Here is a 14,103-nt window from a genome sequence, read left to right as displayed (position 1 = left end):
ACACAGCACAGACTCTGGGGACAGAGAGGCTCCCCAGGAAGAAGCTGCAAGGAAGAGGAGGGTGAATTGGCTGACCCTTTGCGGTCCTTTTACCATGTAAGACAGTTCTCCCCACCCCTGGTGCATCCCTGTCTCTTAATTGTAAATAAATCAACCGAACACCATTGTCTACGGTTTTTTTGGTTTTGTTCTGTTTTGTTAAAAAAAAAAAAAAAAAAAAAAAAAAAATAGACAAGACATCATGGCCAACTGGTAGGTTCCTAAGTCTCTTTCCATCCAGTCAAGCCAGAAAATGCCCAGTGGGTAGGGAAATATCGGGGAGGAAGGTCCAGGGAAGGAGGTGTGGGGAGGGAGGCAGAGCCACAGACAGTGAGCCACTGAAGGATGGAGTCATCCTGGTGACTTCCTGGCTGTGACCACAAATGGGGGAGGAAGCAGGACCCCAGGTAAGGCCCTCACCTCCCAGCATGTGGTTTCCTTTCTCCATCAGGCACATGCAGTCCAGCTGTGCATTCTTTCCTCCTCCCCTGACTGCTCAGAGATGGGCCCCACCTCCCCAGCCCTCTGTCCTGCAGGCCTTCCGCTGACCTCTTCCCTCCCCCAAAGCAGGGTCTCAGTTGCCAAGCAACAAAGCTAAGGTGGGCTTGTCCCTGCAGGTCCTTCCCCCTGGAGGGACCTGGGGGGGAGTAAAGGGGAGCCTGGCAGGCTTTAGCTTTGGAATTGGGTCTCAGTCGGTCTCCTAACCACTGAGTCATCTGCTACCCCACACTTCCCCTATGGCCTCCACCCTCTGACTGGTTTAAGGGGAGGGACAACGGTCAAGGTACATGTCTATTTTCCTCCCCTCCTTATGGGACTGGGACTTTTCTTCTCCTACAGACTTGTGCTCACCTTATAGGAGGGTGGCCTCACATGTCTAAATCAGAGGGAGTCAAAATAAGAGCCCGCAGGGCTGAACACTACAGCTGACATGTGGTATGTGGTCAAGAAGTGTTTATAGATGGCGGAAGGGCTGAATGAATCCAGGATCAATTTGGAAACATACCAGGGCTCTCTCAGGCTATCTAAGCCCAAAGGACACCCCTAGGCTTCGGCTCACCCCAAGGGCACACCCATGCTCATAAGCACACACGCACACACACAAACACAGCCCAAGGGAAACTTCTGGGCCAGAAGCAGGGCCAGGACTCAGACCCAGGCTCCAGGTCAGCTCTGCAGCCTCCAGGGGAGGGGGCAGCAGGGAGCAGGGAGCCCCCCGCCTGCTGACAGGGCTCACTCGCGGAAGCTGTCAGCCAACTGATGGCAGTCCAGCTCCCCCTTCGGCTCCAGGCCCCCCGGAAGCTTCACTCCCGTCTTCCGGTCCACACACCAGCACTTGCCGCGCTGCCCATCCAGGGCCGGGTGGCACTGCCAAGACAAGGGTGTGAGAGGTCAGATCTCAGGCAGCTGGCCCCGGTCCCAGCCCAGCCCCCAAGTCAGACAGTGGCTCCAAGATGGACTCCTGAGGGCACAGGCTTTCTTGAACATGGGTCCTCTGAGCTCACTGGAGTAAAGTTGGCCGAGAAGGAAAGGTCCAGACAGTTTTGGTGCAGAAGGTCCCGAAGCCAGGGTCCTGAGGCAGTTCTGTACCCTCTACCTGGAGGGGAGACTGGATCCGTGGAGCTGAAAGGTGCAGCTGGATTTGAAAGGCTAGGGTTCAGGTTGGAGAAGTCTTTAATTTGGGTTCTGATTGTGTTTCAGTTTGGGTTCTGATTGTGTTGGGACTCTAAGAATAGGATTATGGTTAAGACTGTGATTATCCACATTGAAGTTAGCGTAGGATCAGCATGAGAGTTGCAGTTGAACTGGGAATTATGACTCAAACTTGAGTGGGGTGAGGCTTAGAGCCCAGGTCAGAAATGGAATTGGGATAGAGACAGAGGTCAAGGTCAGAACAATGAAAGCAGTTGGGCTAAAGGTTGGGTCGGGATTAGACGGGGGAGGAGGAAAAGTAGGGGGTAAAGGTGTATTTCAGAGTCGGGGTTAGAGTTGGAGTGAAGGTTGTCTCAAGGGTCAGAATTGGCCTGAAGATAAAGGGTCAAGTGTCAGAATTTTCAGTGAGATAAAAAACGGGGGGAAGGAAACACATAAACGTGTATAACACAAAGAGTGAACCCTAACGTAAACTATGGACTTTAGTTAATAACTAATGATCAATCTTAGTTCCTCAGTTGTAAAAAATGTACCACACTCATGTTAATAGGAGAGGCTGGGGGTGGGAAAGTAGATGGGAGCGCCGTACTTCCTGCTCGGTTTTTCTGTAAACTTAAAACTGCTCTAAAAAATAAAGTCTATTGATTTTTTTAACGTGGGGGGGCAGATTTTAAAAATTGGGACAAGGAGGAATTCCCTGGCGGTCCAGTGATTAGGACTCTGCTTTCACTGCCGGAGGGCCCAGGTTGGGGAACTGAGATCCCACAAGCCACACGGCGTGGTCAAAAAAAAAGGAAAAAGAAAAATTGGGACAAGGATAAAATTGGTATTGGGATAAAGGCTGGAGGGAGGTTTGGCGTTGGTTTGGCGGGGAGACCTTTGTGGTCCTCCTCCATTGCACACCTCTTCATAACCTCCTCATGCCATCCTGGGGTGTGCAGACTCGGGGGCAGCCTTTCTCCTCCTAGCTAGGCCCCTTCAGGCTGAGTGGTGGTCCACCTTGTGGATTCGTCTGTAGAGCACGGAGTGGGAGGACGTGTGTGCCTACACCCACAAGGGCTGGAGGAGATCCAGGCCACACCCAGCACGAGGCACCCCACCCAGTGTCCTGCCCAGATATGCCACCCTTCCGAGTGAGCCCGACTGAGACAGGCCAGAGATGGGGCTGGAGCAGGCCAACCTCGTTGACCATCCCAGCGTCCTGGGGGCTTGTCAGAAGAGCCCATGTTCTAAGGGCGTAAGGAGGTACAGAGGTTTCTGTATTCCTGTCTTGTCTCCTGCCTTGTCCTTCCTCTGCTGCACCCAAAGTTCCCGTCTCCAGCCGTCAGGTCTGGCTTCACCTCCAGCCTGGCTGAACCCCAGGTGGTTTGGCGGCTCAGCCTGGGGGAAGGGGCAGGCTGAGTTTCCTCCTCAACTCTTCAAGACCTAGCCCCTCCATTCCCAGATGAAACCTCAGCCAGGAGGAGTTCCCTGGCAGTCCGGTGGTTAGGACTTCACGCTTCCACTGCGAGGGCCTGGGCTCGATCCCTGGCCAGGGAACTAAGATCCCACAGGCCACACGTGGAAACCTCAGACATCCAGGGACAAAGGAGAACTCACAGGAATGGAGGAAGGAGAGTGAGAGAGGGTTGGAGGCAGAGGTTGGCAGGAGTGCCAGGTCTGCATCACAGATGGTGACTACAGAGGTCATAGAAATAAGCCTGGACGGGGAGGCAGGGTAACTGGTCTACCTTTAACTCGCTCCGTGACTCTGGGCCGGCCTCTACCCCTCCCTGGGCCTCAGTCTCCTCATCTGCAAAATGAGCTGAGGTCCTGAGGTTGGGGGAGGGTTTGGGGAGGGTCCAAGGGGTTAGGTTTGGGTTGAGGAGCTCCCCCCTTCCTGAGACCTCCATCCTGGACATCCTGGAGCTGAGGCCGGGCCAAGTCGGCCGAGATGGAGACCCACCTGCTTGGGGTGGAAGTTGCCGTTGCGGTCGCAGTTGGGAATGGGGATGATGTAGAGGTCCTCGTGGGTGCGGCTCTGCGAGGCGGCCAGCCGCTCCAGGGCCCGGTGCAGCTCACTCTGGCAGGAGCCCTGGGGCTGGAGGAGGGGGAGGATGAAACTGCTCAGCAGAAGGGAGAGAGGCAGGAGGACCAGGGCTAGGGGTCAAATCAGGACTGCGGGCTCTGAAAGGAGGGTTAAGGCCTGGAAGCTGAGCAGGGCCCAACGAGGTAAAAGGAGGAGCTCGGGCTCAGGGGACACTGGCGGGCAGAACAGAGGGACATTGAAGAGAGGGCCTTGAGCCAAAGGGCTTCTAAAAAGGAGGGCTATGATGTGAAGGGACCTTGTGGGGAAAGGAAATCTATGGTGAAGGACAGGAAGGGGATGATTTCTAAACAGGAGTGACGGATGAAATCATATAATTAACAACTTGTAAGACCCAGGCACAGATCCATCAGAAACACCCACCAGAACGGACATTAGCCAGACCCTGGAGCAGGGTCCCAAGGCTCCCTGCTACGGCCAGCATGAACCCTTTAGCTGCTGAGAAGCTCTGGGGTGGGGACTCCCTGGGAAGGGCCAAGAAACATCAGGAGGCTTGCGGCCACTGCTGTTCACCAACCAGTACGGAAGCGTCTCAGTGTTTAACGATAACTTCAGCTATCCCAGTGTCTAGAACTGGTGAGCAGGAAAGGAATTTCAAGAAGAGGAGTGAGGACTTCCTGGGTCCTGATGACGCATACTAGGTACATCTCGCACACAGCAGACACCTAAAGGATGTTTGCTGAATGGACATTGTCCAGATCTGGTGATGGTGGTGGTGTGTGTGCCTACGCACGTGAGCATTTGGTCAGAGATCCTCACCACAGGCCGGGCTTCCTCCCGAGGGACCCCGATGACCTTCATCTTGCCCCCACTGGTGCTCCGGTCTCGAATTTTGGCGAAGTGCTTCTGCAGACACCTGCGGTCATGGGCGCTGCAGGGGCTGAAGCTGTTATTGGGGTGATCACCCTCGTCCTTGTCTGCAATCAGGCCAACATGGGGAAAGGTCAGCGATGGGAAAGGACAAGGCAGCACAGCAACCCCGCCTCCCACCTGCTTTCTCCTTCTTAGGGATTCTCCAGCCTGGCGCTGGGGAAGAGCAGGGGCTCTGGGGGGTGCGAAGAAATGAAAGCAGCACCCCGGTTTCTTCCCCACTCCCCAGGATCTCCTCAGGAGAATATTCCTCTTGACGTCCTTGATTTGTCCCTCACTCCACCCAGTCCAGCCCTCTGATGAGTCACCAGCTGCAGCTGCCCAGACAGCAGGAGGGTCCCCTGGGCCCTGCAGGGAGGTCTCAGGCAGGCAGGGGGCCCCACACCGAATCTCATCCCCCTTGCATTCAGTTCTCCCTACCATCCCCCTCCCGGTCTGCTCTTTCTTCCTCTCCTTTCCTACTCTTTTCAGCATCTCGCTGAGCCAGCCAGGGGATCCCCAGGGCTGTCGGCTCTGCTGACCCTCTTCCAAATGGCCAGAATCAAAGTTTCCAAGAGTGATGAGAAATCTGGCCCCAAAACTCTCTCCATTGCCTGCACAGGAGAAGTGGGAGTGGGTGTGTATGCCTGCATGTGAGAGTGTGTGTGTGTGTGTGTGTGCGCGTGTGTCTGAGACACTGTGTGGTTCCAGGACCAAGAGAACACCCTCACACATCCCTTCAGCCCCCACCCCCACCCCAAAGTCTCCCGTCCTTACATTTCAGACCCCATCCAAAGTGCACATCTGTTGCCCAGAGCCAGGGCACTGGGGACGCGGAGATGGGGGTGGTGAGGCTGAACCACCACGCTTTCCCTGGGCTCTCCTAAAGGCTCTATCCGAACTCCAGAAAGACCCCATCCAGAAGTCCCAGAATTGTAACCGCCGCTCCTCCATCCAGGCGGCCAAAACCAGAACACAGGGCTGAGCTGGACAAAGAGATCGCAAGATCCCTCTGCAGATCAGAGCCACCTCTGAAATGCTCGGGTTTGGCAACTTGCTGCCGGCCTGAGTGCAGAGCCCCTGCCAGCATTCCAGATGTTGGCAGCAGGACAGAAGGTTACATCTGGTTTGCATCAGGATTTTTTTTCCTGAGGAGTTAGCAGGTTCCTCCATGATGGCAGCGGTCCCAGAGCTGCCTCTGGGTTAAATGGTATTTTTCTGCCGAGCCAAAGTTAGTTGGGGGGTTAGTTCTCTTTTTATTCTCCTAGTTCTGGGGGTCCAGGGGGAAGCACGTGGATAAAGGGAAACCAGGCAAGGAGGAATCTAGACCCCCAGAAAGTCTTTGTCAAGATTCCACACCAAAGGTTATGTCTAAAATTCAGTCACCGAGGATGGGAAGAGGTTTTGTCACTGATGCAGGGCTGGCTTAGAGAAAAGCAACAGAGGGAAGGAATAAATGAAGCAGATAGATATAATCCCTCCTTCTGCCTATTTCACATCCCAAGAAGGACAGTCTGGAGGGGACTTCTGTCCCAAAAGATCAAGTTCCCGAAGGTCAACCGAGGAGAAGCCACGACAGCAAGATTTCCCAGCTGGTGTGGGCAGCAAACGAAGGGGCAGATCAATTTCAGAAGGCCAGGATTGTGCAAAGGGGGCCATAGGAAGATAGACCCCAAGCCCCCAGGCAGGAACCAGAGAGAAGACCTGAGATCCACGCTCTTCCCTGAAGACCTTCCCAAGGAAGCTTCTGGCTAAGAAGGCCCAGGCTGGCCAGTGACCACCCCCCGCCATCACCGCGTCCGCCTTGCCCAAAGCCACAAGACTAGTGGACGGGGTCACAGCACTGCAGGTGTGTAGGCTGGAGCTGGGGATTGGAGAGAAAGCAAATAGAAGACCTAAAAGAATTGAGAGATTTGTCTTGGAACCACAGAAGCGGAGCGAGCTTAGAACAAAGGGGCCACCTGGAAAGGCTCTAAGGATCCCAGGGGCTCATTTGACACAACCCACGACACTACTTTGAGGGCCCCCTTCAACCGGAAAGGTTTTGTTGTTCTTCCTTCGAGTTTGCTTTCTTTTCATGACCATAAAGGAAAGCACGGCTGTGCACAGTGACACTTGTCCCTCTTGGTAAGTGGCCAGATGTTCTTAGGTTCCCTAGGAAGAGTTTTCTAATGCACGGGGCTACCTCAGGAGATAGAGTTCTGCCCTGGAGGTGTGGCACGTTAGGGTGGCAGAGGTCTCAAGGACCCGGAGAGATATGCCGTAGAAATTCGACTACTTTCCAACATTGTGTTTCTATGAGTCAAGTTCACAAAAACACTCGGGGGAGGGATTTTTTGTTTTAACATCTTTATTGGAGTATAATTGCTTTACAATGGTGTGTTAGTTTCTGCTGTATAACAAAGTGAATCAGCTATACGTATACATATATCCCCATATCTCCTCCCTCTTGCCTCTCCCTCTCACCCTCCCTATCCCACCCCTCTAGGTGGACACAAAGCACCGAGCTGATCTCCCTGTGCTACACGGGGGATTATGAAAGGATATTTGGAATGATCGTCCCTTAATTTAGGACGTGCCATGAAGGAAGACAACTGGGTCCACTCGCTGAACCCCGGGGATGCGCAGGGCATAGGGCGAGCTTGGAAACATAGCTCACGTTCTTGTATCAGCAGGGCTCCCGTCACATGGGGCATATTAGCAGGCAGCCTGCCCGGCCTCCCCCACCTTGGTTTCCCCACCACCCAGCACACTTAGCTGCGGCTTGTGTCTCAGCTTAGAGTAGAACACGGCCGGCAGGGAGAGTGGCTCCGTACTGCCTCTCTCAGGGGCAGGGGTACGCGGACCATGTCCCTATCTGCCAGCTCAGACACAGACAGGCTGGGACTCAAGGATCACAAACATACACAAACAATCACGTGTCCGGACACACACTGGTCCACGCGTGCACACCCACATGCACCCAGGCGCCCTGACCCTGCCCTGGCCACAGCACAGTGACTGCACCCCGGCTGTTGACTTTCCACTTAATCTGTAACTTCTTTTTGCCCAGTCTTGTTTAACTGGCAGACTGAGACCCCACCCCAGGATCCACCCTAGGCACTAGGCTTGGGAGGGTGAGGGTCATCGCCCTGAGTCTCTAAAAAGAACGTTCACCTCCCCATCTCTAAAACTGGCTGAATTCTTGCTACTTCCCTGCTCATGCAGGGGGTCCATCCTTCTCGTGCTGCTCACCCAGGTGGCACCCTCTGGAAAAATCGCAATCCTGGTGGGTTCCCCTCTGCGCGGGAGCCGAGTCAAACCTGCCCGCCCCCCACCAAAGGTCGGACCTCCCGACATCTGAAAGGCTTGTTTGGGAGGCGGGGCTTCCAAGGTAGGCCAGGTCACCTCCTCTTGCCCCGCTGGAGCTAGGCCAACGACATCCAGCCACAGGGGAGACCTTGGTCTTTGCTCCAGCCACAGAGGAAGGGCAGGGACCCAGAGAAAGAAGAGGTTTCACAGCTTTGCCACCAATGGCTGCAAAGTTCATGGTCAAAGCTAGAAGATTTCCTCTTCCTCGCTGCCTGATTTCATCCTCATGATTTCCCTTCAACTCCAGCCCCCACTCCCCTCAAGACGCCCAGGGTGAGGCTGTGAGGTAGGTGGGCCCAGCCAACCAGACACCATCTGGAGGGTCACCCACCCGCCCTACAACAAAGGCCTTTTCCTCCTTCCCCTGCACTCTGGCTGGAGAAGCCAAGACCAAGGTACCCAAGCCTGCTGGGTACCAGGCTTTTCTTTGAGGTCTGGCTCAAGGGGTGTCCCCCTCACCCTTGTGCCATGCTGCTGGCCTCAGACTAAAGAGTCAGAGGACAGCTGGCCCTTCCACCCTACCCCCTCCACTCCTCTGCATGTCCCCCCAGCTTTGCTCACTTGCCCTACTGTCCCCCAAAGCCCCAGCATCAGAGAAGTTAAGCTTCAACTTCAATCCATTCGGCTTCCTCTTCATCACCACCCTCATCACTGCTCCAGTATTGAACTCTTCCTCCATGCCAGATGCCCCAGCCCTGCAAGAGAGGTCCCACTGTCCCCCCTTTTTATAGATGAGGAAAAGAAGCAGTCTGGCTAGAGGAAAGGAGAACTTATCTCTGCAGCTCCTATGTCTTTAAATGGAAAGACTCCTGATACCCAAGGCACCAATAATTCTGGCTTTGCTAAAACTAAAGAAAAAATGTTAAGCAGCCATGCTCCCCCTTCCCCCCTCCCCCAAGGCACAGAATTTCTGGGAAGGCCCTGTTCCCATGACATGACTGGATTCCCAGTACTGAAGTAGGGGGGACAATATTTGCTGTGTTGACTAAAAATTAACCCAGCCTGCATGTTCCCTAACCCTGTCCCAGAGGGACCCAGAGCACAGTTTAGGATCTCCCCAGTCCAAACGCTAATCTTCCCACTGTCCACTCCCCCAGATTCCACAAGTCGAGGGTCAGTACACTGAATCAGGATTGTGGACTTCTGACACACGAGTCCCACCCCGCCCCCACCTCTGGCGGCCTGAGCTGTGTTAATCCACAACCTTTTCTGGCTTGGAAAGCTGGGACAGGGGGTCACGGCAGAGGGCACGGGGGAGGGGGTTAGCTGGGAGAGGGATGGGGGAGACCTGCCCCAGGAGCAAAGAGTGGGCCTCTGGACCATAGCAGGCCGAGGGAGGGGGCGCGCTGAGTGACTGCTCTCCCCAGTCTCCTGCTGAAGCCCAGCCCCAAGAGGAAAAGGCAGGAAGAAGAGCGTGATTGACCTCTCTGCCCAACTATTCCCCAGGCAAGAAGGCCCTTGGGCTTCCCTGGTGGCGCAGTGGTTGAGAGTCCGCCTGCCGATGCAGGGGACGCGGGTTCGTGCCCCGGTCCGGGAGGATCCCATGTACCGCGGAGCGGCTGGGCCCGTGAGCCATGGCCGCTGGGCCTGCGCGTCCGGAGCCTGTGCTCCGCAACGGGAGAGGCTGCGGCGGTGAGAGGCCCGCATACAGCAAAAAAAAAAAAAAGAAGGCCCAAGCTTTGGGACGCAGGAGGGACAGTAGCCTATCGACAGTGGAAGGCTCAGGAGGACTGCAGGGAGAGGGGCCAAGCCCTGGACGCCTGGTCTCACCAGACACCCTGCAGGGCTACTGCACAACTCTAGGAGGCGCCTTTCATGCAGTGCAGTGTGGCCCGGGCCATGGCAGGGGTACTTCTGAGAAGACTGGGAGGTAAGAGGGCATGGACACAGCTTGCTGAGTAGGTACCTAGTTTCCCCAGGGCCCCCCAGACCTCCCCTTCCCCTCTCCCGATATCTGCCTGCACTGCAAGGGTGGAGGCCAAGGCAAGGAGACCTTGGGTCCTGTAATCCAAAAGGGGCCTAAAGCTGCCTTTCGAGGCTGGTGTACACGATGTTCACAGGACACTCACAAACTGTTCACACCATGCCTCCCCAGCTCCTAGGGGAACAGTTTCTTCCACTTCAGGACGGGGTGTTCCTACCCAGCCAGGGAAGAAGGGGTTCCCAAGACCCACTGAGAGCTCTTCTGTCCCACGTTCAAGTTGGTGAGAGAGGAGGAGCTCACCAGCCATCCTAATCTGGTGCCAGATACCCGCTGGCCGGTGGAGGGTAGAGGTACGAAGCAAACGGAACCCGTTATACCCGGGGAGCCCAAGGGCTCAGCCCTCACTCCCAGTCTGGTCCTGTACCAGTACCCCTCCTCTCCCACTAGCACGGGCATCTCTGCCCCAGGATCAGTGACTTACACCCCCAGAAACCCCCCACCCCCGCTTCCCAGATGTGCTGGGTGTCAGGCTGGCATTTCTCCTAGAATGTTTTCTGCTGACCTATCGCTCGCTGCCCAGGGGCAGGAAGGGCAGAGAGGCCCGAGGCCCAGACCCCTGGGGTCCACCTCCTTCCTGTTTTCCCTGCATCCTGCTCTCCTCTGGCTAACAAGCTGCAGAGGATTGAGGAAGTGGAGCGGTCTGGGACCCAGGGCAGGAAGCTTGGGGCCGGAGTCCCAGCATCCGGACTGCAACAATGGAAGCTTCAAGCACCAGGAAAAGAGACAGAAACAGACAGAGGCCCAGGGAGAGCAAAACAGAGTCGGAGAGGGAACAAGAAACAGGCAGAGGTAGAGAAAGGCAGACAGAGAGATTCTGAAAGCAACAGAGAAAGACAGGAACAAAGACAGAAAGAGAAACGATGACAGAGTCAAGAGAATGAGCAACGGAAAGAGACTGAGATGAAAGTGAGCAAAGCAGGGCAACAAAACAGGAAAAGGAATAGAATAAAGAGAAAGAAACTGATAACGGGCAGGAGATATTGAGGAAAGGAGAATCTGAGAATGTTGTTAGTGAAACTAGAGGTTGAGAGACGCAGCAGGAAAGAACAAAAGAATAAGAGAAAGAAGGAGAGAGACAGAAAGACTATAAGGGAGAAACTGAAAGTCTCACTGAGAAATAGAAACAGAGAAAGTGTAAGAATGAGTTTAGGGCCAAAGACCTTCTAAACCTCTCTCTCCCTTTCTCTCTCTCTCTCCCCACCGCCCATCCCTCCGCTCTCTACTGCCTGTCCCGTTAGGTTTCTGCAGCTCTGGGCTGGGAGCCAAGACTTGCTTCTCTTCTGCCACCTCAAATGGCACCTGCCAGGAGAAAGGAGCAGGGTGCCTGTGTACCAGGGCAGGAGGAGGTGTCCAGGCCTGGCAGAGAGACCCCTGTCTTCCCAATACCTCTCAAAAAGCTAGGTGAGCCGGCCTGGGGCTTTGAGGAAGGGCCACTCTGATGCCCCTCACCACCAAAGCCACTCTAATTTACATGTCCCACTCCACCCCACCTCAATGTCAAAAGGCCGAGCCCTGGCTTCGCAGACCCCTGGGGCCTCCACTTGTGTCCAGGGTGAGGGGAGGTCCCTGGATCAGGAACAGAACGCCTCCACTGCCACCAACCCCATCCTCCAGGTATATGGCCCTAGACCGCTCACTTGCAGGCTGTGGCCTGGGCCAGGTCACTTCATTTTCCACGCTTGCCCCAGCAGCCAGGACTACCATTGAGACCTCTCTTCCCAAATAGACACCCCTGAGATGGAGGGATGGGACAGAGTCCTCTTTGATGGTGGCAACAGGCTGCTAGGGACTTGACAGCAGTTTCCTTGGCTGACCCTGTCCCGTGCCAGTCGGGCCCTGCCACATACCTGCCTTCTGCTCAGCTCACAGGGGATTTTCAAGAGCCTTTCAGGCCAACCCGAATGGGGAAGGGGCTTCTGGGAGGGGAGGACCCCAGGGAGGGCGTGCAAGGGCTGGGGCACCTTACCAGAGGGCTGCAGGCTTTCCTGGATAGCCTCGATCTCTGCCAGTTCCATACACACGCCTTGCCCGTGCACCAGCGTGTGCAGGGGCTTCTCCACGCCCCGGGGCGGGTAGCAGCGCAGGCCGGAGCCGCAGCGGGGGGTATACACCCCGCAGGGCATCCCCTTGCCCAGGGCGCAAGTGGCGCAACAGCCGCAGCCCGGCTCTCGCACCAGCTCCTCGCAGCCCACGGGGGGGCGGCAGCGCGCCAGCTTCTCCTCGGAGCAGGGCGGGCAGTGGATGGCTTCGTCGCCCAGGCTCGGCCCGGGCCCGGCGGCCAGCAGCAGCGCGGCCACGAGGCACAGGGGCAGCATGACCGGGCGAGGACGGGGCACGGGCGGACAGCGGGGGACACAGAGGCAGCTCCCGGCGCGCCTGGAGGACCCGACCCGGAGGGCGCGGGGACACGGGGCGGCTCCGCTGGCGGACAAGGACGAAGCCGAGGAAGTTAGCAAGCGGGCCGGAGGAGAGCGAGCCTGGCGCTGCGCCGCATCCTCGGCCCGGCCCAGGCGGCTGGCTGTAGGGGGGCAGGGGTCTGAGCTGCTGCCCGGGACCGGCTCCCCCGGACTTTATACCGGCCCCTGGCCACACCCCCAGCGCCTTCCCCGGGGGGGGGGGAGGGGGAGGGGGAGGGGGGAGGGGAGGGGGGCCCAGGGAGAGGGAGAAGGAGAGGCGGCGGTTAGGGGGAGGGGGCGCTGTCCTAAGTCGTCGCTGCTGCCGCCGCCGCCGCTACTACATCTGAAAGTCCTTTTCTGCCGCAGGAGAAGGCGGCGCAGTTTGGAAGCCACGGCAGGCGCCGAGAGCGCTTCTGAACCGGAGCCCGGGAGGGCAGCGAAGGGCGAGCGAAAGCGAAGGGGCGGCTCCGTGGCCCCCTCCCCCGACCTGGGAGGATTCTCCCCGGACCCCACTGAGATGGCCCCGCAGTCCCCCCGCACTGAGAGCGCGGCGACCTCCTAGCCCGGACTCCCAGCTCCGGGGATTCAGTCTCCCTGGCCAGAGTCCTTCCCACCCCACTCCAGTGCTTCCAGTCTCATCCGCTGGAGACCAAGTCTGGTGAGGAGGGGAAAGGGGGCCCTGAAGGGCCTAATGGCCCTAAGAGGTTGATAGGCTCTCTCCCCACTTGCCCCTTCCAATCTGCCCCTGCCCCCAATCTCCCCAGGGTTCATTTGGGCCCCTGTCCCCTCTGCCTTACACAGGATGGCATCAACAGAACTCGCACCGGGAGAGGGAGGTGCCAAGACGCTTGCGCCTTCCTGGATGTTTGCTTCTACTGCCCAGACCCACCCCCAGAGGGATGTCAGCTGAGGAGATGGCCACTCTCAAGTGCACACTGCACAACTCCAGGGGGCACCATTTCTCCGGTAGTCATCGTAGACTTGTATAGCTGTTGTGACTGCTTTCCAGCAGATGGCACTCAAGCGTTTTGAGAAAGGGGTGCCTTTTTCTAATGCACCCAGCAGTGCTATCTGGGCTAGTGTCAGGGGTGGCTAGGCCCTCTGTGAGATCCTGTTGTTGCCTGTACCCCCTACCCTTTGCCTCAGTCTTGCTGGGACTAGGAGAGGTTCTAGAGTAGCATGTGGAGAAGGGACTCCTCTCCTAGGTGGTCTCTCAGGTCCCCCCGGGGTTTACCCATCCTCCCCCACAAAACTTTCTGCTATCCTGGAGCTGATTTCAGGGTAACGGCATACCTGGCGACCTACTGTGGATTTGTTTGGCTTGGCCTAGAGAGCTGCAGGGCAGCCAAGCTGAAGTGCAGATCAGAGACCCTCTTCCTGCTTCCTCTCCCAGGGAAGGGGTTTTTTCAATCTCCCAGGGATTGGGCCCTCTCCTACTTTCTGCAAGTACAGACTGTCCAGGTGAGAGGAGGAAGAGGAGCTAGAAGCTGGACCTGCAGGGGCAGAACCAAAAGTTGCAAACTGACGGCACCTACTGGCAACCATAAAGACTGCAGGAGGGCTGGGGAGTTATGGCCGAGGACAAGATTCTGGGATTCTCTCTGCGCCGTCTCATGGACTACTGGGGTCTCTTCTGCCCCATCTGCCTTGGAGAAGGGTAAAGAGAACCAGGATCCTCAAGTCCCTGGGGGAAGCCTGACCTGTCCCTGATTCAGAAAACTGCCCCCAGGCCCCTCCCCGTCCTT

The 14,103-nt window shown here is 56.7% G+C and overlaps 1 protein-coding gene across 1 annotated transcript; it reads right to left on the bottom strand.

Annotated features, from left to right (window-relative positions):
• Positions 1-203: 203 nt before the first annotated feature.
• Positions 204-12,494, bottom strand: IGFBP4 (insulin like growth factor binding protein 4). The gene is made up of 4 exons (XM_079904898.1): positions 11,929-12,494; positions 4,538-4,695; positions 3,638-3,772; positions 204-1,407 (listed from the first exon to the last, which is right to left on the bottom strand). The coding sequence occupies exons 1-4, from the start codon at positions 12,275-12,277 to the stop codon at positions 1,273-1,275; spliced, it is 777 nt and encodes a 258-aa protein (XP_079761024.1). The 5' UTR covers positions 12,278-12,494; the 3' UTR covers positions 204-1,272.
• Positions 12,495-14,103: the final 1,609 nt, after the last annotated feature.

Source organism: Stenella coeruleoalba, assembly GCF_951394435.1.
Source record: "Stenella coeruleoalba genome assembly, chromosome: 19".
In the NCBI taxonomy this organism is placed as follows: Eukaryota; Metazoa; Chordata; class Mammalia; order Artiodactyla; family Delphinidae; genus Stenella; species Stenella coeruleoalba.
The sequence above is the reverse complement of the archived record's forward strand: the minus strand, read 5'-3'. Positions and strand labels throughout refer to the sequence as shown.

Bases quoted from the DNA above. Each gene is read 5' to 3' on its own strand.
- IGFBP4 (XM_079904898.1), bottom strand. From the start codon at position 12,277: ATGCTGCCCCTGTGCCTCGTGGCCGCGCTGCTGCTGGCCGCCGGGCCC. The intron at 4,696-11,928 runs GTAAGGTGCCCC...GCCTGATTGCAG, and splicing joins GGAAAGCCTGCAGCCCTCTG to ACAAGGACGAGGGTGATCAC. The intron at 3,773-4,537 runs GTGAGGATCTCT...CCCCTCCTCCAG, and splicing joins GGGAGGAAGCCCGGCCTGTG to CCCCAGGGCTCCTGCCAGAG.